The following is a 27595-nucleotide window of genomic DNA, read 5'->3' on the forward strand; positions in this document are numbered from 1 at the left end:
AGTTTGACTTATCAAAACCTCGTGCTTTTTGGTTACCAACTTGATAGCAGACAATTATTACAGAGTAGCCGAAGATAATGGTTTTAAAATTATTTTTCAATCAAAATCAACATATCCTTTAACCATAAATATAATAAAAGTGTGCTTTTATTTCTAATGTGTCCTTATATATAATATTAGGTTTTAAAATAACAAAATTTTGTTTTATTTATTATCTTATTGATTTTAAAAAACAATTTCATCATTTTTTAAATGTAAAAAAATAAATAGGAGAAAGTGTTGGCAACTCCTTTCTTTATTTTATTAGCAGACGAGTTTGCGAAAAAAATAGCAGACGAAAAATATGTAAACAAAAACAAACAAGTTTTAATTTTCTAACCCGTTCCCTCAAAAAATGTCTCATTTAATTTTGTCAGAATATATTTACAAAATGCGAAGTAGAATGTCAAAATTATTGAAACCGAGGAATTTCAAATTTACCACCGTCGTTCAGAATTCAAATTTGGTAAGTTTTATTTCGATCTAGATAATTATTAACTCGCCGGGGTCAAAGAGTCGCAATTTTGAAATTTGCATCATTAGTGTATCATAAACTAGTGGCATTGCTGCCCGTACAATATAGTTTTTTTTTGTGCACAGGGAGAAAGACAGGAAAACTGCTCCAAACAATCCCAATACTTAAATCCATAAATGAAATTGACCATATAAACACACCGGGACCTAACTGATTATACCTTATACAATAGGTATATAAAAAGGGACTATTCACAGACCAAAACAAGAGACTTGCACTGTCTAGCAGTCCTGTTGTTAAATATTCTACGCATTTGTTAAAATCAAAACTGTAACAAGAGTTTGTATCACCAAATGCTTATTTTAAAACATGTTCTTTAAGCAATAAGCATATCGATGATATCTGCCATGATTTTTTAACACGCTTTGAACTCAACAAAACATTTGAACCTTTTTATTGACCATATTTGCTCATTTTGTGTTTTGTTTTCCTTAAAACGCAGTAACAGTTCTTACATCTAACAAAATAAAAAACAAAAACCTAATTTTACTACCAAAAAAAAAATAGGTATGTGTAACAATAATTGGTGCTTTTTTATCATTTGCTTTCTTTAGAGCACAGTCCCATCTAAATCAGAGAATTAAACACTCAACCATTTTAAAATCTGTATTTATAATCGTTTTCTATTGTCAAAGTAGATTTTTTTTATTCTAATGATTTTTAGTCAGTTCGTAGAATCTCAACAACAGAAGAAAAGAGTCAACATGATAAACAAAAACAAACCAGGTAATTTTAACTCTTTTTTTCTTTAAGAATCTTAAGGTATAAGACAATAGACGAAAAAAGTATATACTTTAGGCAAATTAGTAGAATACTCCCTCTATAATTTAAAATAATAAGTTAAAAAGTTTCAACACTGTTGGTTGAGCTTTCCTTTATAAAGATTTAATTAAAGTACTCAAAGTTTTAAAGCAGCGTTGCGGAGCCGTTTGAGTTTAATGCGGCTCCGGCTCCGTGGAACCGTCTGTGATGATGGCGGATCCGGCTCCGTCCTAAAATCAAGAAAAACTCGACATATTTTTTTTCCCACGTCTATTTTTGACTTTTGAAGGGTTTAAAAGTTAAATTTTTGATAAAAATGGTCTATTTTTGACTTTTGAAGGTTTTAAAAGTTAAATTTTTGATATAAAAAAAAGGGCATTTGCACATGACAAAACAGAGTTATCAAATTATGATTTATAATAAATCTCTTTGTTTATCTAGTCCGAAGCCGGAGCCGTTTTTTAACGAAAATTACGGCTCCGGCTCCAGCAAAATATGGCGGCTCCCGGCTCCGCAACACTGTTTTAAAGTCTACGAATTTTGCATATTTCTTAGTCAAATCCTCCTTAAATTTAATACTTTTATTTGTTGATAAAATTACTGAAAATTATTATCAAATAAACAGAAAGAGTCTTAATTAGGCTAAGATCTTTATTGCAGAAATTTTGTAGATAATTTTTTTTTATGTCTTTATCATTTTTTGCAACATTATAAATTGTTCTGAACACATAAATAGTTTTCTAACTTGTAGGATTACTACTGGACCAACAAAAAGATGGTTGTCTTTCCAAGAAGGGGGATCTCCACACCCCACAAATTCTGCTTCAGTCAGGTAATCCTTATTATCTTGTAAGTCCTATTTGACTTCTTTGAAAAGGCAAGTGCCAAGTAGAACAATGTATGTACGTCTGTATGCAGCTTAAGATCTCGGAAACCGCTGAACCGATCGGTCAGAACTTTTTAGAAAATATACCAACTGGTCCTGTAGTGGGGTTAAATAATTTGTTTTGGACTAACCACCATTAGACTAGGGACGAAGCTAATAGCTTGTGTGTTAAAACATCTTTATTCAATAATGAAATCCTACATTTTTAAAATTTTAATAATCTTTATTAAGCTATATAAGTTGGAAAGAATTTTAATGTATATAATAGATTTGAAATCTGCATAAAATTTGAAGGATTTTTTATAAAATTCGTTTTTTATATTATTCTTTATTTAAAAAGGCCAAATACAATTTAAGTTAATTAATTTTGACCAATAGGATAGATGGATTGGAAACTACCTGATCTCTAATTTGTTGAATGATGTACGAAACTTAAGCTTCTCCATTCAGATCGCAAATGGTTTTCAACCCACCATTCACAGATGTCAAAATTAATTAACTTAAATTGTATTGTCGCTTTTAGATAAAGAATTATACAAAAAACGAATTTTATAAAAAAATCCTTAAAATTTTATGCAGATTTCAAATCTATTATATACATTAAAAATTTTTCCAACTTATATAGCTTACTCTTTATTTACATAAAATATTATATGTTGTAATTTTTCATATTTATGTATCCTTTTTTTAGAGAAAGAAATCGAGCTGTCACTTCATATTATTTCCAAGATAGTATAGATTCAAAAGCAGCTCAGGTAAATTTTTTAAAAATGTTAATGTATATTATTTTTTTAATAAGTCTTGATCACAATTGGCCGACGGAGAGGATTAAGGCTAGAACCGAGCCACCCTGACTTTCTCATATCAAAATCATAGCACTCTTAATTATTTTTAGCCTTCTGTGAGATTGACTCCCTCAACCATTATGTATTCCAGTCGGTCATCTGATAAACAGGCTGATAAAATGGTAAGTTTAATTTATTTTTAGTAGCGAAGCTACTCTATAATTTGAAATGTCCGTCTGTCTGTATGTCTAAAACGTTTTGGGAGAAACGTGATTTACTCGGCTCCTATAAAAGATAGACAGCTGAAATTTTTAGTGATTAAATAAGTCATCATTCTTATATTCATATTTTCACCAAGTTTCATTGAGATATGTCAATTAATTGGGGTGCTAGATCGATTCCTAGATTTTTAAGTTTTCATGATTTTCTCGATTCCTATTAAAGATAGAAGTCTAAAATTTGCAAGGATCAAATAAATTCCAATTCTGCACACTTCTATAAAGTTTTGGTGAGATTTGGTTATTGGTTGGGGTGCTAGATCGATTCCTAGTTTTTTAAGTGTTTAAGCTTGTTTTCAACTCCTAGTCCAGATAGATGGCTGAAATTTTCAGGAATTGAATAAGTTTACATTTTACATAATTCCACAAAGTTTTTTAAAGATTTACTTATTGGTTGTGGTGCTAGATCGATTCCTAGATTTCCACATTATAAATCATGAAAGGTTTCATGATTTAATATAAATTTTTATTTTGTGTTTAAAAACTCTATAGTTCATTCTGGATGTTCTTCCATGATTTTTGAGCTTCGCTACTTATGGATGTTGTCATCCTTGTTCCCCTTCATTTCAGTCTTTCAAAAAAGTCTTTTAAGTTTGATCGATTGATTTGGCATTATTGCATAAGTGTAGACACGTTTGTTTAGCCACTCAGGGTTCTAAAGGGATAGTACAATGGCTGATAAATTGATGTACATCCACAATAATTATAGACAAAATTATCGCTTCTTTAGATTACAATGGGGGGAAGGGGGGTCGGCTCTGACACTTTTGCGTAAACAGGGTACATAGGCTTTGTCTTAGGAGTGAGAGGATAGGTTATTTGGGGAAAAAGTTTACTTTTGGGATGTATTTTTCTTATATTTAAAAAAAATTTGGATTTGGCCTCCAGGTTCAGGTGTATCTGGACAGGTAAAAATTAAAAAAATACTTTTTTTTGAAGAGTTAGGGTTCAACTTATAAACAAAATATGAATCTTCTTGAATGTTATTTACATATTTTTGAAGATAAAAGATGCCACTGTGGGCTACAATTGAATCAAGACAAAAGTAAGTGCCGAGCCCTGGGACCTATGTAGGGTGAAAATATACATAAATCCTTGATGATTCCAGGTGGAGACAAAATATTTTAGCGGGGTCTTTTGGTTTTTTTTCAATTTAAAGTTCTGAAAAAAAATTGAAAAAAATATGAAAATCTTGAATAAAAAACAAACAAAAAATGATTTGTAATATTTTTTTTTATTTAAAGATACAAACAACTTATATAAATACTATAAGCTTTAAAAAAATCACAATTTTCAAATTTAGACTTTCAATATAAAGATTTGTAGAAAAAACCTAACAACAAATTCTAACATATTTCTGATCAACATAGCAATAAAACGTCTTTTGCAAAATCTTTATCATCAAAAATAAATAGAACTTACTAAAGACTTTTTTTCATTCAAACTTATACTTTTCACATTAATTAACTTTAAAGATTGATTATTTTAAAAAGAAAGGTTGCGTGATTTTTTTATTCATAATTAATTGCCTAATTTTGAGATTCAGATAAAAAACCTTACTGCTTTATATCATTGGATACTCTACTAGCAGCGGCTACGCCTCTAGAGGCATATAGGGACCCTTAGGTTGGGGGGGGAAGACGAACCCCCCCTTACAATAACAGTTTTTTTTAATGAAAAAGTTAAAAACATTTATTTTGGAGAGTTGATTCTCTTGGGATAGTGATGGTACCCTTCCCCAAAATAGCAATAAACCTTACCAGGACATATAAGAAGCTACCATGTAAAGGAGAACGATATTGGTTCAGTGGTAAGTGAGATCCCTTGGTGCACAAAGACTCACATAGAACGTGTTACTTTATTATAAAGATACATACATATATACACAAAAACTCTACAATCAGAGTATGTCTGTTTGTTCATCTGTCTGTATAAAAACATTACAGAATATATTTATTTGGTACTAGCGGCTACGCCCCTAGAGGCCTTTAGGGGCACTTGAGAGGGGAAGAAGTGGTTGAATTCTACAACTAGATTTTTATTTTAGACTTAAAAAGAAAAAGTTATTTTTTGTGTGTGAAATGGGGTTTTTTTTTAGGGGTTGATTTCTCCTAGGATGGTGGAGGTACCCTCCCAAAATAAGTTATAAACCTTCCAAGAACCAATGAGAAGACACATAGAAAAAAAAAACATTGATCATTGGTAATTACTATTCAGGGATCTAAAGGGATAAGACAATGACCGCTAAATTGATTTACATTCCCAAATATGATACATGGATAACCCTTCTGTATGTTTCAGTTAATGGTTGAAATGTTGGGCACTTAATTTAATAATCCAACCAAACAAAAATCGCAACAGGTCCCCTAAGTGGTTAAACCAACGAATAACAAATTCCTATATTAAACTATGGGGACTAGTCTAATAAACAGCCCATTGTCCCATCTCGCTCTGATTAATATATTTTTGTATCTGTACGTTACACTTGCTATTTTCTTTATTTGTATTCTTTTAAACTTCACTAATTATGGATGTTGTCTTTTTCCCTTGTTAAATCCAATTACCTAATTCTGGATATTCTTTGAGGTTGATAATTACAATAATATTTTATTAAATGGAAAAAGATCAATTTAATCATAATTCAAGATAAAAATTATTTTATTACTAGCGGTTTTGCCCCTAAAGGCATCTAGGGGCCCTTGATAAGTGGGGGGAAGTTGACCCCTCCCCTACTTTCAGTTTTAGTACCTATGTAAAAGAAAAAGTTATTTTTAAATGTTGGGTAGGAACAAATTTTTTCTAAACTCAAAACTTCTCAGGACCATGAAAAACTTGAACCAAGAAGAACTATATCAGTTAAGCGGTTACAAAGAATCTTCGGTACCGACAGACACCCTCACACACACACACACACACACAAAAACAGACAGACACAGAAACTGTTACTTTTATATAAGGATTAATAGACACTAAACTACTCCTTAATATGTTGATCCTATTATCAGTCTAAAAGATAGGTCAATAAAGAAGAACCAAATTGGTCCAGCGGTTAGCAAGAACTTTAGGCACAGACAGAAAAAACACACGGACATCCTATCTTTTTTATACAGGGATATAACTTTTAAATGATAGGAAATTTTTTTTTTCCAGATGATATTTCTCTCCCTGCTTTAAAGCACTATTTATGATACAAAATAGATTGATGTCTGTTTGTCCATCTTTCTGATGCTTAAGAACTGATATGGTCCTTTTTTTACTTTACTATGTAGCTTCTCATTGGTCCTTGGAAGGTTTATAACTTTTTTTGAGAAAGAGAAGAGAAATCGCCCCTTAAAAAAGGACCAAAACACACAAAAAAACCTTTTTCTTTTTAAGCCTAAAATAAAAATATAGTTGTTGAATTCAATCCCTTCTTCACCTCTTAAGTGCCCCTAAAGGCCTCTAAGGGCGTAGCCGCTATAGCAAAATAAATATATTCTGAATTGTTTTTATACAGACGGATGAACAACACATACTCTGATTGTAGAGTTTCTGTGTATATATGTATCTTTATAATAAAGTAACAGGTTCTATGTGAGTCTTTGTGAACTATGGTTCTCCTTTACATGGTAGCTTTTCATATGTCCTGGTAAGGTTAATAACTATTTTAGGAAAGGGTACCACCACTATCACAAGAGAATTAACTCTCCAAAATAAATGTTTTTGACTTATTCATTAAAAAAAACTGTAATTGTAAGGGGGGTTCGACTTCCCCCCCAACCTAAGGGTCCCTATATGCCTCTAGAGGCGTAGCCGCTGCTAGAAGATTATCCATTAATATAAAGTAGTAAAGTTTTTTTTATCTGAATCTCAAAATTAGGCAATTAATTATGAATAAAAAAATCACGCAACCTTTCTTTTTAAAATAATCAATCTTTAAAGTTAATTAATGTGAAAAGTATAAGTTTAAATGAAAAAAAGTCTTTAGTAAGTGCTATTTATTTTTGATGATAAATATTTTGCAAAAGACGTTTTATTGCTATGTTGATCAGAAGTATGTTAGAATTTGTTGTTAGGTTTTTTCTACAAATCTTTATATTGAAAGTCTATATTTGAAAATTGTGATTTTTTTAAAGCTTATAGTATTTATATAAGTTGTTTGTATCTTTAAATAAAAAAAAATATTACAAATTATTTTTTGTTTGTTTTTTATTCAAGATTTTCATATTTTTTTAAATTTTTTTTCAGAACTTTAAATTGAAAAAAAACCAAAAGACCCCGCTAAAATATTTTGTCTCCACCTGGAATCATCAAGGATTTATGTATATTTTCACCCTACATAGGTCCCAGGGCTCGGCACTTACTTTTGTCTTGATTCAATTGTAGCCCACAGTGATGCATATTTTGTTTTATAAGTTGAACTCCAACTCATCAAAAACAAAAGAAAATTACATCCCAAAAGTAAACTTTTTTCCCAATTAATCTATCCTCTCACTCCTAAGACAAAGCCTATGCACCCTGTTTACGCAAAAGTGTCAGATCCGACCCCCCCCCCCCCCCCCCCTAATGGCTGAAACTGTGAACACTCAACTTAAACCAACCAATGAAAATTTACTAAAAGTCCCCAAAGTTGTTCAGCCAACCAATAAGAAAATATTAATATAAGACTTTGGGGACTAGTATGATAAACATCCCATTTTATTTAAAAAACTACCATTGAAAATTATTTTCTTCAGAAAAGTAAAAGATTATATCTGTACAAAGTACAATCTTTGAACCGAGCGTTTTAGACCTGTGTTTTTACCTTAGAGTTAAAACTAGTATTTACTAGATTTCTTATCCCCCCCCCCCCCCTTTTTTGTATCAAAATAGAAAAATGAATTTAGAAAAGGTTAATGTCCGATTTTTGCATTTTCAAAAGCGTGCAATAACTTTGCAAATCTCAAGTCTCAAGTGCTCTGTGGCTGCAAATACAATTTCTAAGTAATCTGATTTTGCGCATTTTTTTTTACTGTACGTCCTAGATTTTAGAGATATACCTACTTTTCGTATAAACAAACCATTAAAATATTTTTTAATGGTAATTTTCCTCAAAAAGACTAGCGAGCACAGAAACTCTTCCCTCATTATTTTAAAATTAAATTGAAAATAAGAGAAGGAGGGGCGGGTAGATTATTCCCTTGCCTTACCCTTGCGGTGGACAACAAGGATGACAACGTCCATAAAAGCGAAGCACAGAAACGGTAGGACAACAAACGGACATTAATACTTGTATAGTGTCAGAACTATACAATCAGAATATAAATGTATAAGAGTCGAAGCAAAATTATACAGAATAATGTTTATGGACATACTTACATTTTTAGGACTTAATCATAGAGTTGCTTCGCTTATAATATTGTACTTTGTTTTCCCAGGAATCAGTATACAAAAAATAAGATCAATCGGAAAATTAGATCACATAAAAATTTGTTGTTAAAAAAGTAAAAAAATCAACATGTTTAAAATGGACGTACGAACATTTTGGTAATGATTATAGAGTTGCTACGCTTTCTTAATCGTACCTTAAGCTATCTGTTACGGACGGACGGGCGGACGGACCGACCCTAATTATAGAAAAGCTTTGCTTTTAAAAATTAAAAACCAAACACAAGAAAAACTACATATATTAATAATATTTTTAATTTATTTCTAAGTAAGGATTCTGTGCTCAACTTGGCACCTTGAGTGAATCTTGTTAATAAAGAATCAAATTTTAAAAGTTTATTTTTTACGAAACTATTTTTTTCTAGGTATAACCATATAATTTAATTTACTTATGTTTTTCTTTAAAAAGAAAAATAGATGGAATTCAGTTAGGGGGAATTAAGAAATTCTGAGACAAAAAAATACATAAAAATTGAACTAATACAAAGACATAGGTGAAATACACTTTAAAAAACTATTTTGAATGTCAAAAAGATTTCCTGCCTTTTTTTCTACCTTGAATGTAGTAAATAAATACATGAATGACAACATCCATATGTAGCAAAGCTTAAACAGTTGTGGATGGACCATAGGGTAAAGTGAGCTATAGAGCAGATATTAAGTGTTATAAAAAGTAAACCTGTAACACTAACGAGATAATAAAAAATCAAAAATCCTTTTTGTATCTATAATACAAAGTAGAATGATGTCTGTCCGTCCGTCTGTCTGTCCCTTAACATTTCGGTAACTACTGAACCGATCGGATTCTACTCTTCAGGGAATATACCTACTGGTCCGGTGGTGGTTTTAGGCTATTTTCTAGGGGGGTGGGACACCCCCAACCCCCCACCTCCCCAAACTTTTTTTTCTCGAAAAGTTAGAAAATAGTGTGTGCACCTCCAATTTTTTATTAATTTATTTAATAAATAATAAAATTCCAGCCACCTATCTTTAATAGCAGTCGAGAAATTCACGTTTCCCCTTAATGGATTCTTACAGGCGGACGAACGGAAATCACGAATTATAGAGTAGCTTCGCTACTACAAATAGAGTTGTTTGTACATTTTAGTTTTAAATATATATCTTGTTGTTAATTTGATTTGCGAAAAGGACAAACTTGCAATTTTTCATAGAAATCCTGCAAAAAAATCTACAAGGCCTGTATTTTTTTTGCGGCTCGGGTTTCTTTAAAAATACTCTGATTTTTAATTCAATTAAACGGGTTAATAAAAGACCTGTTTTAAAAGTAAAAATATCTTTCTTTTGATATTAAAATTTGAAAAATTAAAATCTAATTATCCATCTCTTTATTTAAGGCACGAAAAGCCAGCGTGGCATAAATATCTGAAATAAAGGGCCAACAAAAACTTGGCCTAATATTAAACAAAGACATTCTGCTAAGAAAGACTGGACCTATAATACTTACATATAAGGAGTTTTTGTGACATTTTTGTACACTTTAAATATTTCGTAGATTTTTTCTCTAAAATTTCGAGGATTTTTTTCCTAATGAGTTTTTGTGTTGGAAAGTACATGCAGGATAGAAGATCATGACTTAGCTGCATGATACTTCAATCTCGTAGCACACCTATTTATTATAGAGTCAAGGATTCATTTCGCTTCGCTTTCTTTTTCATTTAAAAAAGTTTAATTTAAATAAAATTAGAACTTATTGCTTTATAACATTAATAGCAAGATTAGAGGGGAATGCCTTGGCCCAAAACAGATTGCCAGGTAGAAAAAAATGCCTTTAGACCTACTGTAAAAGTCTGTCCCTAAGCTGATATTAACCGTTCCTAGATGTATTAATCAGTTATAAAAATAGATGAATTGAATTTACAATTACTTTTCTGACCCTTGTTAGTTAACAATTTTATTAGGTAAAGTTTTAAACAAAAAAAATTACCTAACCTGAAAACCAGAGTACAGATTTTAATTCTAATTAAGTCCTATATTAATTTATTATTGTTTTATATAGTTAAATTTAAAGGTTAAAAGTCAAAAGATTAGGGAATAGTTCCTTTCGTAACATCGCCCCATAAGGGGCGATTCGTCGTATTTTTAAAATGGCTTTTTATAGGTTATTTTAGGTTATGTTAGGTTATATTGGGTTAGGTGATTGCCCCACAGGGTTAGGTAATTGGCGCTGCAGGGTTAGAGACCCCCCGCAGGGGCTAGAAATAGGAGAAAAGCTACTGTAAAAATACGAAGAAACACCCCATAAGGTGCGATGTTACGAAAGGGACTATACCCGATTTTTCTTTTATAATTCTCTTTAGACAAAAACTTTGTATATTAATACAAAGAAAGAAACTCTTTGAAAATTTCTGAAAGAAAATTTGTTTCCATTGTGAACTTTACAAAATTATGTAAGATTATCACGTATTACATTTTTGCAGGGAGGGAGTGGACATTGGACTGTAGATCACACTGGTACCCAAAGTTTTGTAACCATGGCATCTTATTCGTTGACTCAAAACTTTGGTACTTTTATTGAATTTTGATTGGTTAAATCCCAATTATTAGTGTCTTAACCAATAATTAAAATATACAGACGGGGTAATTTTGTTTATTATCATTGGTGATTTAAATCTATCTATTGTCCATTGTCTTATCTCTTAAGATCCCTGTATTTTTATTAATCTTTGATTCTGGTAATATCCAGTTAAATGAATAAATTTCTTGACCTCATTTAGACATTTCTGAAAAGGGGTTTGTTTCTAGCCTCTATATTGGACTTTCTCTTTACGATAAACGTGGCGTTTTTCTTTTAACCAAATATAAAAATTCTGGGGGGGGGCATTCATTAAACTTTAACTTTAGTTTGTTGGAAACTGTTGTTTTTTCAGGCCCCTTTAAATGCAAATCAGTAGGAAGCTCTCTAAAAAGCATAAATTTTATTTCCACATGTTAAAAAGAAAGCCTGCAAGGAATAAACCTCTAACTGCTAAAATGCTGTCAACAGTTTGAAGTTTTTGACACCTAGTTTAAAAGCAATCAACTAAAATTAAAACTTAATATTTTAAAGTCAATTGTCACCTCGCTCCCGGAATGAATCCTCACTCAATGTTTTATATATTTTAGAGAAGTGCTGTGTACTTGCATAAAGAACTTCCTATCCGAGTAGCTCACAGGTAACATTTTGTTTGTCATAATTATCAAAATCTAAAAAAATTAGAGGGGGGGGGGGGAGAGGTTATGAAATGTCAAAGTTAACACAAAGGAACTCAGCCTACAAAAGAGCTAAAGCACAGTGACTGTGCTTGACTATTGCTTTAATTTACCAACTCCCATCCATGAAGATAATCAAAAGTACCCCTAATGTAGATTAAATTTGTGGGGGGAAACTTTGTACCTATTCAGTATTCACTTTGTGCAATCCAGTAAACCTTACCTCTCAATCCATTGTCCTATCCTTCTTTGGTTTATTCTCATACTAGCGGCTTCGCCCCTAGCCTCTAGGGGCTTTGCCCTAAGAGGTAATTAAAAAAAAAGTTAAGTACTACTGGTGCTGCCTGTAGTATTATGTGAACTAACTGCCCCATAAAGAAAAAAAATGGGGGAGAGGAGATATTTTTGTTTTGTTTTGGGGGGTTATGGGTGTCCCAACCCCCAAGAAAATAGCCTAAAACCACCACAGGACCATTAGATATATTCCCTGAAGAGTAGAATCCAATCGGTTCAGAATTTCAGTGGTTAGCGAGATCAAACAGACAGACGGACGGACAGACATCAAGCTACTTTGTAATAAAGATTGTACCCAATTTATATTTAGAATTGTGAATTTTCGTTCTCTGCCCTTCATAATTGGATGTAACCCAACAATTTTATCTGTGGTAAGTTCGCAATATTTCTTTGCATCACTTTCTTTGAAAACTTTGTGCGAACTTGTCGCAAATCATTTAATCTAAAGTTTTATTAATCAATGAGTTTAATTATATTCTCTGAAGTAGTAAAATTTTGTCTGCAGATTAAGATTTCGATAACTACTTCATTTTAGGAAAACTGCACATAGGTCCCGGGATGGGTTTTGGCTATTTATTTTTTACCATATGGATTGTAGTTTTAAATAATTGTAACAAACGTTTATCGCGAAAATGATGATTTCAGTTAATAATCAAATGTCTTTATTAAGTCTAAAAACCTAAATATAATGATAAGAAACACATATTAAACATTCTATTAAATCAAAAAAATTCTTTTTATCTCAACGATTAAAGCTTTGAAAATCATTTAAGAGCAATCATTTGAAAGAAATAGCATAAGAATGTTTACCCTTTAAATCGAAATAAAAACAGCTGTTTATTTTTGAAGGACTGGGTAGAATTAGTCACTAAATACGTTTTGCTTTCTGCAAAAGTGGTGCCTCTATGTCTCTTAGTCTTACCTAAAGCTTTTGAATTTGCCAAACTTTCATTGTACATAAAGGCAATAGTTAGAATTTTAGGTCATTCATTCATGTTAAACTCTGACTTTTCTGTTACTAAATGTATGGATATATAATTAATTGTAGAGTAGATTTGTAACGACTAAAAGGATTAATTTTTTCCTTTATTAATTTTTGTGAGACTAGAATGTCGGAATTTTTTTTGCAAATGCAAGATATTAGCAAACTTTGTTGGATCAGGGTGCCTGCAAAATAGAAATGTTTCTGCACAATCACAAATTAAACTATTTTTGATATATTTATTACGGTTTATCTTGCTAAAACAATGAACTTAAGTTGAGGAGTTATGCATCTATCAATATTAAACCTTGTTTGGGGATTCCTGCAACAATAAGGATTAATAAGTAACTTAAAAGCTATTAATTAAAACTTGTTGATTTTCTAATATTGTAGATTTTTAGGACGATACGAAACAATGTAATAAGCGAATTATCTATAAAGCAAAGTCTTAAAATGAAATCTAGGAGAATTTGTGGATCTTGGAATTAATTTCACAGTAGCTTTTGATAGTTCATCATAAAGGTTAAATAAATGGTAATGATTGCCCCGCCGGTTAAAACTATGACAAAACCTGCCATGTCGTTTTCTTTCCATATGTAATCCGAATATAATAAAAATTTATCTACATTAAATTGACACTCTTTTTTGATGTGACATGCCAACAAACTTTGCCGTCAAAACGTCTATAAAAAGTCGCAATTTAACAAATTGTGTATTTTCTTTTATTTCATAACTTTATTTAATTGCTTTTACAGCTAGTTGCCTTGGACATTTCGTTTTCTTATGCCTTTTTGAAAAGAAATGAAAAAATGCCATGAAAGGTTGAGCTTAAATTCCGTAAAGGTGTGAGTTTTAACTTTTTAAGGCTTAAAAATAGTAGTAGAACGATAATATAATATTCACTAAATATGTGTATTTCTTATTGAAAAGAACTATAGACAAAAAAATTTTAAAGTTAACATAAATTTTTATTGTTTTACTTCTGTTTTTAGCGCAACATACTCCTCCCTTTAAAAAAATCAATGTTTTCTCGTCATTTGTATGTCCCTAGGGACCCCTAAAACATTGTTCTCAAATAAGTTTTTTTGTGTGTAACACTTTCCCCTGCTGCTGAGAGTTATTTTGCTGTTTTAATGAAATTCTTATTTCTTTTATTCCACGTTTTTAGTTCAAGGGAAGAAAATCTACTAAGAACTTTTAGATTAATTTACAATATATATTACTTAATTAGATACTAGCGGCTTCGCCCCTAGTCTCCTAGAGGTGATAAAAAAAAATTGTTTTTGGTGGGGTTGGGGGTGTCCCACCCCCCAAGAAAATAGCCTAAAACCACCACAGGACCTGTAGGTATATTCCCTGAAGAGTAGAATCCGATCGGTTCAGTGATTACCAAGATCTTAAGGAACGGACAGATGGACAGACATCATTCTACTTTGTATTATAGATAGGCTTTCCTAAATTGTAAATTGTTTAACTGACGTCATGAATATTTCTGATGAATGGACGTATCATTTGATGCAATATTTAAGATTTAAGATGAAAGAAAATAAAAAAAATCTGAAATTCATTCTCCTTAGAGTAATATATATCAAATCGCTTTGTTTTACAAACGTTTTGTTTTAGTCTTAACTGAATACAAATTCAATAAAAATTATTTAATGAGGCTACTTAAGCTTGAACAGTTTCTCTTAAGACAGTTTATCTATCTTCTATATATTGGCCGTTTTTCTGAACGTGCCTAGTCCTTTAAAAAATATATCAATTGAAAATGAGGGGAGTTTTACTTTTGAATTCCTATTGATTTAAGTTAGGTTTTGTGATTTATGGCATCATTGGTATAGGCCCCACAGGTTTAGATCCTACCGCAGGGTTAGAAATAGATACCCCCCCCCCCCCTTATTTTTAATATATTTAAAAATGAAGGGGTTGGGGGTTCTGTGCTCGAATAGTTACTTCGAGGGAAACCGCCTTTTATTTTATAGCAGCTGCGCCAACCTAATTCTACTATTTTAATTTCAGCATGAGCTTTACATCAGGGCCTTCCACATTCTCAATGATTTCCCAGAAATTCAGTCCCACGAGGATGTTCAAGCATTCGATGAAGGTAAGCATGGCTCCGAATCCGATTAATTTCCGTTGGATTAAAGCCGGTTAAATATATGGAATTGTCAACGGACAGCTGTCTATAATACGGCTAGAGTTGCACTGCTTTAATATAACTTCCTTACGTTCGTATCTACTAGTATGCTGATTAATTAACTCATTTATAAGTCTTTGTTCTTACCATTTTTAATAAGTAGGTAGTATTTTTCTCGTTTTAATGTTCTCAAGCTGCATAATCCAGAATTTTGTATTTTATGTAGTAGATGTTGATCAAATAAACTGGAGTTTACTTCTTTAAGAACGATATAATAAAAAGTATTTTATTTACAGCAGCTTGACTTTAGTAGAGCATTTGATAACAACTACATGTTAACTACATATTTACAAAATTTGTTCAGTTTTGAAAACTTTAATGGACGATCATAAAGAAGTGGTAAGCCTGCTGGCAAGAGGGTTCAAGGAGTCTCAGAAACATGTTACGGTAAGCTATTTCTAAGTAGCGAAGCTACTCTATAGCTCACTTTATCTGTCTGTCCGTCAGTTTTGAATCGAATCGACGCATTAAGGGAAATGGGGTTTTAATAATCTGCTACATAAAAGTTAGAAGGATGAAATCTTTTATGAAGATTTATTTTACTGATAATCAAATCTTGTAAGTCAATTGGTAATTCTATTAAAGGGTTTTTAATTTTCAGAAGCGTCTAAAAAATATTGTTTTACTTTTAATAAAACTATTTTTTGTAGATGTGGTAAAGTACTCGTTAAGGTATTTAAGTCGCAGCCGCTAGAATTAATATTTTTGTACTCTATATAAATATTTTATGTCTGTGATGCAATAGATCTCGTAAACGGCGGAACTTTAATCCTTCGATTTTTGCAACAAGGACATATCTATAATACAAAGTAGAACGATGTCTGTCTGTCTGTTTGTCTGTTTGTTTTTAGCGAAGGATCTCGCTAACCGCCGAACCGATCGGGTTCTCCTTTACAGGGTAGCTTCTCATAGGTCCCGGGAAGGTTTATAACTATTTTCTTGGGGGGAAGGACACCCCTAACCCCCCCCCCTAAAAAAAAAAGAAAAATACCCCCCCCCCCCTCAAAAAAATACCCCTCAAAAATTTTCTTTAAAATCTAAAACACGAAAAATTAGTTTGATCAAACCTCTTGGGGCAAAGCCCCTAGAGGCTAGGGGCGAAGCCGCTAGTTGTATGTAAAAGTATGACCTTGTTGTCAGTAGTTCATAGTGATTGCAGGACATATCAGAGATACAAATATTAAACATGAAAAAAAAATATGTTGCCTCTAACTTTTCTGTCAATAATAAATAGTCGCAATATATTATACTAGCGGCTGCGCCCCTAGCATCTAGGGGGTCAAAATTCGAAGGGCAGAAAAATAGCCTAAAACCATACCCCGACTTATTTTTAAAAAATAAATAGCCTAAAACCATCTCAGAGCCTATAATAGGCTTCACTGTAAAGAAGAACCATATCGGTTCAGCGGTTAGCGATTCGACATTTATACATTTATGTTCTGATTTTTCAGTTCTGACACTCCACAAATGTTAATGTCGTTTGTCCTACCGTTTCAGAGCTTCGCTTTTATGGATGTTGTAATCCTTGTTTTTTTTATAAAATTAAAATAATGATGAAAGCAGATTTTGTGGGGAGGGAGGGGGCTTGGTTGTAGATTTATAAGTATCAATTTAATGAAAACATTGAAAAGCTTAAAGTGGCCATCACTTTTTACAAAGCTGCAAAATATCTTTAGTTTTCTGTTGCAATATCTCTGTCCCGATTACTTTGTATGTAACATGTCTCTATGGGTCAAGCACGTGTAGGCTACGTGCGCACCAGGCTACGTGCACGCAAACACTTTAAATTGCAAGACGCTCATCACTATGTGCATTCAGTCGAAGGTTATGTACTAACAAGGATGACAACATCCATAAAAGCGAAGCTCTGAAACGGTAGGACAAACGAACATTAACACTTGTATAATGTCAGAACTGAATAATCAGAATGCGAATGTATAAGAGTCAAAGCAAAATTGTAAGTAAAGTTGTTGAAAAACTGCTTGATACAGGATAATGGTTATGGACATACTTACATTTTTGGACTTGATTATAGAGTTGCTTCGCTTATAATATTGTACTTTGTTGCCCCAGGAATCAGTATACCAAAAATCAGACCAATCGGATAATTAGGTCAAATACAAATTTGTTGTTAAAAATGTAAAAAAAATCTACATGTTTAAAATGGACGTACGGACATTCTGGTAATGATTATAGAGTTGCTACGCTTTCTAACTCGTACCTAACTATTACAGGAATCACCATGCAAAATTTGAAATCAATAGTACAATTCTAACATGCCTAAATTAACGAAAAAAGATATTTAAAAAAGTAAAAAAATCAACATGTTTAAAATGGACGTACGGACATTTTGGTAATGATTATAGAGTTGCTACGCTTTCTAAATCGTACCTAACTACTAAAGGAATCACCATGCAAAATTTGAAATCGATAGGACAATTCTAACATATCTAAATTAACGAAAAAAGCTATCTGTGACGGACGGACGGACGTACGGACGTACGGACGGACGGACCGACCCTAATTATAGAAAAGCTTCGCTTTTAAAAATGTGTAGTTTGTACTTAACATATTAACTGGAGTATGAATAGTTATTTATAGCCTTGTACTAGAGACAGCTTTCCGCGTATATCAAAATGAAAAAGAATTAAGATGAATACCAGTTTTGTTAGCCCCGAGAGACAGAAGCCCCCGGCTTACATAACTGATACTAATTTTATAATTTTTATTTAATATTCGTGGTAAATTGTCTGTAATGCGATGCTATGCATACAATATTTCAGTGTGGCTGAGAGCCGGTTTTAAAACAGCGAAAATTAATCGGTTTCGAAGCCATACTGGAAAACTATTTCGCAAATATTTAAAAATTCTGGAGAGGGGGAAATATTTCTATCTTTTGCGTATTATTCTAAGAAAATAATTTGAAAATATTTTGGAAATTTCCTGACAGTAGAATACGTTCACCCCTAATTGTTAGGGGTTGATAACCGCTTTGCTTTTTTTGTCAAATCTATCAGCTTCGCTCCTATTTACTAGGAACTCTTTATTTAGACTTTTAGAGTATTGAGTATTGCCTTCAATTTGTTAAATTTTTTTAAAGCGAAGCTTTTCTATAATTAGGGTCGGTCCGTCCGTTACAGTTAGTTTTTTTGTTAATTTAAACAGGTTAGAATTGTCCTATCGACATTGACAACAAATTTTTGTATGTTAAAATTATCGGATTCATCTGATTTTTGGTATACTGATTCCTATCACAATAAGGTATAGTGTTATAAGCGAAGCATCCTTATAAGTACAAAAAACGTCAGTATGTCCTTAAACACTAACATGTATTTAATCAGTTTTACAACAAATTTTCTTATAATTACAATTTTGTATAGACATGTGCATTAAGATTCAGTTTATTCAGTTCTGACACTCAACAAGTGTTAATGTTCGTTTGTCCTTCCATTTTAGAGCTTCGCTTTTATAGATGTTGTCATCCTTGTTTTGTCTCTAGTGAGTGCAATACTGATTTTGCATTTTTTTAAGTGGGTCTTGGCTGTAAAAAGTGCAGAACAAAGATTTTAAAAGTAGTGAAGTTTTGCTTTGTTGAAATATAAACTTTCTATTTTTTGTTTATAAATTCAAGTAAAAAGATAGAGGGGGCATGTGCTATATATAACTCTGCCCACATGGCGGGGACCCTGTCCCAATTTTGTATTGGGTCTTTAAAATCAATTAATAGCGTATTAAATATTAACACAGCCGAATCCCCACAAACAAAGAGCAGAAACCAAATTTGGTAGCAGACGAAAAGGGTCCCCACCTCTTGGTCCAGGTAGTTGTCTGGATTATGCATCTATACTTATATATTTATTGTTTAGAATGACGAGGGTGTTTCTTCCTTCCTTGACCGCATTTTGACCTCTCGCCTTGGAATCCGTATGCTTGTTAATCATCATCTCAGCCTGCATTCAAGGGTAAGTTCCTCTGAGATGAGGTTTTATAAAAATTGCCGCGTTTTTTCGACATTTTTTAGACATTGATTGATTGAACGAAGACAATAGGATTTCAACAGAGTATACAACTTAAGAATTCCAAATTTTAAAATTATTATTTTAGCCATTTGTATAATGTATAATACAGCTCTAAAAAGATGTATCAATTAATATGCAGCAAAAATGGATTTAAGATTATTTGTTTTTCTTTTATGTAGGCTGTACCAACAAAAGCGAAATAATTAGATAAATAGTTGTATACTCTGTTTAGATTTCGCGAATGCCGCGCTTGTTCTACATGTCTAAAAAAATCGAAAAACGCGGCATTTTTTATAAAACCCCATCTCTGCACCAGGGATCTTCAGGGATAAGACAATGGAGGATAGATTGATATATTTCCCCAAATGTGTGATAAACAAGATTACCCCTTTAAAATTATAAACTTTGTATAGTTTGAACTAACCAATCAGAGCTGGATCTTTAAATCATTTTAGTGGTGAGCCAGATCGGGGTGAGCCAACTTGCCACCGATGAGAGCACAGCATTTTATGGAATGCCGTGCTGTGATTGGCTGAAATTCGGCTCACCCCGATCTGGCTCACAGCTAAAATAATTTAAAGATCCAGCTCAGGATTAAATTAGTTCCTAAAGTTTTTCAGCCAACAACGTGATTATAAAACTTTGGGTACCAGAATAATTTACAGTTTAATTTCTCCCCTTTCCCTGACTTTGTCAGACAAATATTGTGCAATTAAAGACAGTTTTTTTGTCTGAATTCAAAGCATTAAAAGTTGATGGCAGTTGTAAGGCTAAAATTGCATCTTAAAATTGTAAAATCTAAATAGACAAGAAATGTTGTAAATAAGACACATGGGGAGCTGACATTTTACTATAAATCATTTATTGATCTAATGTTTGTTTTTTTTTTAAATTTTTGGGTACTTTTATCAAATATTGATTGTTTAATACCTATAATTCTACCAACAATTTCAGATTTTTTGACGAAAATGATTCTCTGTTTCTCTAAGTTTTCAAACCACATAATCTCATTTCTTGCCCTTAAAACCAGTGGTTCTTCATTAATATTGATTGGTTGGTCCAAACTAGCATCTCTTTCTCGCCATTTCTGTGGCCCTGGACATAAAACACCTAAAAACATTTCTGTGGCTTTGTTCCTTTGCCTTATCTTGACCGACAATCGGTATATGGATGTTGTCATCCTTGTTTCCTGTTACAATTAAAATGTACTTTCTTTAGGAGGGAACAATTGGTATAATCAACCTGTGCATGAATCTCCGTGACGTGGTTGCCAGATGGTCAGCATTTGTTTCTGAACTCTGCGAGGATAAATATGGCCATGCTCCTCTAATCAAGGTAATAAGTGACGTGGTTGCCAGATGGTCAGCATTTGTTTCTGAACTAGGCAAGAATAAATATGGCCATGCTCCTCTTATCAAGGTAATAAGTGATGTGGTTGCCAGATGGTCAGCATTTGTTTCTGAACTCTGCGAGGATAAATATGGCCATGCTCCTCTTATCAAGGTAATAAGTGATGTGGTTGCCAGATGGTCAGCATTTGTTTCTGAACTATGCAAGAATAAATATGGCCATGCTCCTCTTATCAAGGTAATAAGTGATGTGGTTGCCAGATGGTCAGCATTTGTTTCTGAACTATGCGAGGATAAATATGGCCATGCTCCTCTTATCAAGGTAATAAGTGAAGTGATTGCCAGATGGTCAGCATTTGTTTCTGAACTATGCAAGAATAAATATGGCCATGCTCCTCTTATCAAGGTAATAAGTGACGTGGTTGCCAGATGGTCAGCATTTGTTTCTGAACTATGCGAGGATAAATATGGTCATGCTCCTCTTATCAAGGTAATAAGTGTGACGTGGTTGACAGATGGTCAGCATTTGTTTCTGAACTATGCAAGGATAACAATGGCCATGCTCCTCTTATCAAGGTAATAAGAGGGAATTGTAAATTACATTGGTACCTTGTTATAATCAGGTTCTCTTATTCGTTGAGGTATTTTTATTAAGTTGTTCCAAACTTGTAGTGTCAAACTTTTAACTATACTATTAATCTACTGGATGAGTAATTTTGTTTATCTTCATTGGAAATGAATATAAAATTATTTGATTGACTTCACCTTTTTAGATAAGCTTCACATTGTTGCTGGTATTGTTTTAGGTTTTTTTTAATTGGAAATTGTTAACACTATTTTTCTCCCTTCTTACCACCTAATAAGTAGAGCCCCTATATGCTAGAGGCACATCTACTAGTTTAAAGGTTAGATAAAAAAGAAGACTTATTTTTTATTCAACGATTCTATTTTTAATGTGCTTCAAAAATGCATATAAAGCATCTAAAATGTAACATATTTATGTAAAGAATTTTTTGCTTACTCCGCTTTTTCTGAATCGGAAGTTTCTGTCGTACTATTACCTAGCATTTTTATCTCACTTTTACTTTCCTTCCAAAGTTGGAAAAAACATGCTTTGATTTTAAGTAAAGGAATAGCAACTACTTTACATTGAGGACTGTCCATGTTTCTTGAAGTAGATTCTAACAATATATAACATAAAGGGGGGATGGGGTTAATGCAACAATCTCGTAATCAATGATTAAATGGCACTTAGAATCTGATTTTCGTTACAAAACTTGGTAGGAGTAATATTTGATAAGTATATTTTTCCTTAATTGAACAAAAAGTTGGAAAAGTAACGGCTGGTTGCTCAGCCGTTTAGCAATTTTTTGGCTATTTTCAGAGCAAATCCGTCACAAAACCTATCTCCACATAATACTCTTAGCCACTCTAAAACGTTTACAAACGGTTCTAGCTGGTAGTTGCTTGTATTAGAAATTTTAAAAAATTTTTTTGGTATAGTTGAGGAAAGGCAGTCATAGAGAGAACATGTCTCTCTGTGCAAACATTAAAATAATTAAAAATGTGATACTAGTACGTGACTAAATTAAACACATTTCAAAATGAAACTAAATTTTTTTGCTAACAATTGTGGCAAGTTTTTTTTCAAAAGTACTCAGATCAACTCACAAACACAAAAGGTAAAATTAGTAAAGTAAACATAAAACAAAAATATTATGATATACAAACTGAAATAGTAAATCTAAACATATAAACACAATATGCCCAATCCGCTGCTAATTTACTCTTACTCTTACAAAATCAAACTTTTTAAAATTAGAACAATCCCAAAAAAGAATGTTAAAATTGTTAGGGATGCACATTATTTGTCTGCAGGACAAGCCTTGATTAGAAGCTCCAGAAGTAAGTAATCCTAACTTAAACATCGAAAGAGAAATGGATACACACAGAAAATAAAGATATTTATGTAAAGTACATTCCTTAATAAAAATGTTAAATATTTCTTTATTTTCATATATAATAATTCATTTTAAATGAAATAACAACTTATTTCTTTCTTACGCAACAAGAATCTGCTTAATAAGCATATCAAATATAACATTCATAAATAAAAAGTTTAACATTTTAAATTTTTTAAAATCCTCTCATTTATTTCAGGAAAAAAGACTTGTTATCATAAAATAAATTACTTTAAAAGACAAATTACTAAAAATACTAAAATTACTAAAATACACTAAAAAAAAAAAAAAATAAACAAATACCTAAACTACAAAAAATGACAAACATAAAAATAAACACTAAAAAAAAATACTTTACAAAAGAAATTACACTTTAAAAATACACTATAAAATAATACACTTTTAAAGTAAAAAATATAGACCTACATCAAAAAAACTTTACTTAACTAAAAAATACTCTAACACAATAAAAAAATGAAATTATCAGCAAAAGTAGGTTTATATCAGCCTTCCTTTTCTCATCTCATAGGAAGCCTGCTGGTTTTCTTAAGCTTGGTGTAGCTTTAAAGCACTTTAAACTGTAGCCCTGTAAATTCGAAACTGGTCAACTGTAAGACTCCACTGATTGAAGCATATCATAGGAGGGTGTTGACCATGGTCTGCATGTAATATAAATTACAAATTTTTCTAAAATTGTAATCTTATTAAATGTAGATTCGAAAATATATATTCATTCATTCATTCATCATTTCACATGATTTAAAGCAAAAATATGTTATAAAATGTTAATTTCTACGTAATTTATGACAGATTTGCCCTAAAAATAGACACAAAAAAAACGGGTGAACGGCTGAGCTGTTATCTGTTACTTTTTTCAACTTTTTGTTCAATTTAGGGAAAATAGACCTATCAAGGATTACTCATTCCAAGTTTCGTAAAAAAAATTCGGATTCTAAGTACCATTTAATCATTGATTACGAAATGGTTACATTAAAAAAACCCACTTACAAAAAAAGATATTTTTCTCTGTGATATGTTATGTGTTTATCTTATGTATATTGAATAATGTTGAAGAAGTTAACCAATGATAGGAATTTTTTCTGGACATTTTTTTATGTATATTTTTCTATCAGAATGGCTTAGAACCAGTTTTAATCCAGCGGAAATAAATCTTTTTCTTTCGTGGCAACGCACCTTAAGGGGCGATTCTTCGTATTTTTAACAGTAGGGTTTCTCCTATTTCTAGCCACTGCGGGGAGCTCTAACCCTTGGGGCAATCACCTAACCCAATATAACCTAACCTAACCTAAAATAACCTATAAAAAGCCATTTTAAAAATACGACGAATCGCTCCTTAAAGGGCGAATATAGGTTCGATATGATATGAGCTTATATCAAAGGTGCAATTCCATAGATTATAAATAACTTAAAAATATTGACATATTCAATTGTATAAGTCTATTTATAGCTTAAAACCCGTCAATCTCGAAAAAAAAATTTGGAATTAGTGTGGTTCCCTAAGAACTCAAACACCCTAGGATCACACAAGGCTTCGTGGCAAGGTTGAATTATAAAGCTTTCGTTAAATGATAGTCGTAATAACGTGGAAACCAATTAATCAGGGGTAAATATACCCTCCTTCTACCTTCATAAAGTAAATTATTTAAAAGTTAAAGAAAAACATCAAATAATGTAAAAAGTAAAAAATATTAATCGATAAAATTTTCTTGGAGGAAGAATGATTTCAAATCCCTGTTTTTTTGTGGCTGTGTGTGTGTGTGTTGAAAATGCGTACAGAAGGGTTGTTTATATCATCATGAATTAATCAAAGATCTCTGTACAGAAAATAAACTTTAAGACGTATTATTTACCCTGTCAATACTCCTGACGCCTTTCTACGCAAATTATTTTTATGCTTTTTAAAAAATTAAATTAACTAGTATATAATCTAAAATAATAAACATTTAAATTATCTTTTAAAGTGATCGCGAAGCTAATTTTTCAAATTGCATTTTTATTTACTTTTTCTTATGTTTTAAGTAATTTTCATTGAATAATGCCTTAAAAATTCCATAAAGGTAGAAATAAATTAATTAAGAATGCCGAGATCCACTTCTCACAAAAATACCACAACAATCTGTGCACTTATAAGACTAAGGAAAAATCACCCTTTTCTTTGCTTACACATAAAAACAACGAAATTTATACTACAAAAATTTTGTTGTACTACACCTCTTTTGAAATAAATGTTCAAACTTGGTTTACAATTAAATATAAAACCTGCGTTAATTTCGTAAAATCAGTTACCAAATATTGATATATCTATGCAGGTACACTAACATATGAAAAATTGTTGAAATCTTCAGAAAATACATGATTTAAGAATAAAATTGGGCAAAAAGAATAAACAAATATCATTTGCTATACATATCTAGCAAAAAAATTAGCAGTCTTACTAAAGGTTTTCCATAAACAAAAGCAATCTTTTTTTTCTCCCAATTATCGGAAAAGAGTCAAATTTTTCTAAATACCTGCCTATATTTAAACCCTAGATATCCAAATTTTGTTTTTTATTTAATTTTTTTTAAAGCCTTAAATTCATATTCCTACAATCAATATACATAAGTTTCAACTAAACATTATTTAAATGAAAAATCCATATAAAATAAACATTCAGGGCCCATTATTTTAAGTAGTTGTCTGTTTCATTCGACAGAGTTGGGGATTTAAAACAAAAAGGTTGTCAATTAAATAAAATCTGGATAATATATAAGTTGATTTTAATTAATTTTTATCCAGTAATATCACTGTTTCATTCACACAGAGTTGGGTCTTTGAAACAAAAAGGTTGTTTATCATTGAAAATCTTGATAACATAGATCATGCTTTTCAAGGACGTCCAAGCATTTTTATTGGGGGGGGGGGGGGGGAAGAATTAAAAATTACAATTTCTGAGATGCCTACAGCATCACAAAGTTCATTTTGGGGGGAGAAATCTTTATGTCATAGAGTTAGTGACGTCTAAGCTTTTTTATTTTAAGGGGGGTAAAAATTAAAAATTTTGGGGATGCCTACTCCTTTATCCTCCACCCCCTAGGACGTCCCTGGTGATATTATGTAAAATCTCGACAACTTTGTTAAACAAGTTTATTAATTTATTGATTTATAATCATACAGATTTTGTTTATAAACCCAACTTATAGCCGTTTGTATTTCCCTCTTTCTTTCTTCGTCCCCTTTCTTACCTGTCATTGTACAAATGGTACCAACAAATTTTGTTAAGTTGAAATATAGAAACCAAACATTTTTGAATATTGTAAAAGTTGCAGTCCCTTCAGTGTATTTTAAGTTATAAGTTTGGACCAATATAGGACAATTTCAATAACTATAATAAGTAAATAATTGTATTCCCATAACTGAAAAGACATGTTATTTTATAAACTGACTTGATTTAATATCTCAGGAACCATCTTTACGTAATTTTGTTTAGTATTAAAATAAAGCCTTGCTTTAATTATTGTACATCCATATACAACAGATTTATATATAAATTTATTAAAAGAATAGAATTTGTGTGCTCTTTATCCTATTCCATGTTTTGAAGAATAAACTTTAATACAATCAAGTTCTGTGGTGTCCGTACTCTGTCTGTGTGTATGTGTGTGTGTGTTTAATTCAACCTGTCTGTACTCAAAAAATGCCTATCTTAGAAAACACTTACAGCAAAACCTTTAATTAATTCACATTTTAAAGTTTGTTTCTTTTAAATATCTTCTATAAATTTTAGTTAATTAATTAAATATAATCTAAGCAAGAATTTTACCCCAAAATAAAATAAAACCTTAATATCTGTAAAAACTTTCTCAATTGATAATAAAACTTTAAAATCCCCCAATTATGTGGGGGCCTATTCGTATTTTTAGCTCTGCAGTATGATTCCAAAAGAGAGTACAAACACACAGACAAACATCCTGTTACTTTATTAGTAACAGGATGTTTGTGTGTCTGTATATTTGTGCCAAAGGATCTCGCTGCAATCAGGTTCTTCTTAACATGGTAGATTCTCATAGGTCCCGGAAAGATTTGTAACTATTTTGGGGGAGGGTACCACCACCTTCCTAAGAGAAATCACAAGAAAACAAAAAAATTATGTTTCTTGATTTAACAAAGAGCATTCAATGAAACATAAATGTCAGACGCAACATAGACATATTTTAAATATAAAAAAAAAAACATTTAAAGTACCATTAGAGGCCTCTAGGGGCGTAGCCACTAGTTAGAGCTAAAAAGCTTGGACTTTATCTTAACAATTTTTAATAAATGAATGTGTCTTTATACAAAATGAATATAATTAAGTCATATTAATGATATCAAAATATATTCTTATTAATATATTGATTGCTAAATATAAAACAATGCTTTGCTTTTTAAAATGTTTTTAGAAAAGCATTTTCTGAGATAAGCATTTTTTGAGATAGGCGTTAATTAAGATGATACATTATTGATGGTCCCAAGAATAGCTTAATTTTATAGTTTCAATTATAATATTATCAATTGCCTGTATGTATCCTGTTCAATGGTTATATTACATTTTATCATACATATACAAAGCAATTAACTGATTTTAAATGATTTTTAACGTCACATATCTAAAGCCATGTAGATATGTAGAATTAGATATTCATATAAATTTTTAAATAAAGGAAAAAATGAAAATCCAGGTACCATTATCAGTGATATTCATTAACATATATGGCTTTATTTCTGTGACCATCGGAAGAAAATTTTAAATCTATCCGTAGATAACAATTTCAACATTTTTTGGTTAGTTTAATACGGTATGTAACAAAAGCTTTTATTTTACTATAAATTTGCAAGTAAACTTCAACTAA

At 31.5% G+C, this 27595-nt stretch overlaps 1 protein-coding gene across 1 annotated transcript in view; it reads left to right on the forward strand.

Annotated features, from left to right (window-relative positions):
* The first annotated feature begins 304 nt into the window (after nucleotides 1-304).
* LOC145313084 (branched-chain alpha-ketoacid dehydrogenase kinase-like) overlaps nucleotides 305-27595 on the forward strand; it is a 41150-nt gene continuing 13859 nt past the window's right edge. Inside the window, exons 1-11 of the mRNA XM_080152349.1 lie at nucleotides 305-505; nucleotides 1239-1300; nucleotides 2088-2168; nucleotides 2914-2977; nucleotides 3118-3189; nucleotides 11815-11864; nucleotides 12506-12566; nucleotides 15197-15281; nucleotides 15679-15761; nucleotides 19241-19336; nucleotides 20612-20728. Of these exons, the coding sequence (XP_080008475.1) occupies nucleotides 395-505; nucleotides 1239-1300; nucleotides 2088-2168; nucleotides 2914-2977; nucleotides 3118-3189; nucleotides 11815-11864; nucleotides 12506-12566; nucleotides 15197-15281; nucleotides 15679-15761; nucleotides 19241-19336; nucleotides 20612-20728 (882 nt within the window). The 5' untranslated portion in view covers nucleotides 305-394. The remainder of the gene's footprint in view (nucleotides 506-1238; nucleotides 1301-2087; nucleotides 2169-2913; nucleotides 2978-3117; nucleotides 3190-11814; nucleotides 11865-12505; nucleotides 12567-15196; nucleotides 15282-15678; nucleotides 15762-19240; nucleotides 19337-20611; nucleotides 20729-27595) is intronic.

This window comes from Acartia tonsa, chromosome 3 (genome assembly GCF_053477335.1).
Source record: "Acartia tonsa isolate MP-2025a chromosome 3, ASM5347733v1, whole genome shotgun sequence".
NCBI lineage: Eukaryota > Metazoa > Arthropoda > Copepoda > Calanoida > Acartiidae > Acartia > Acartia tonsa.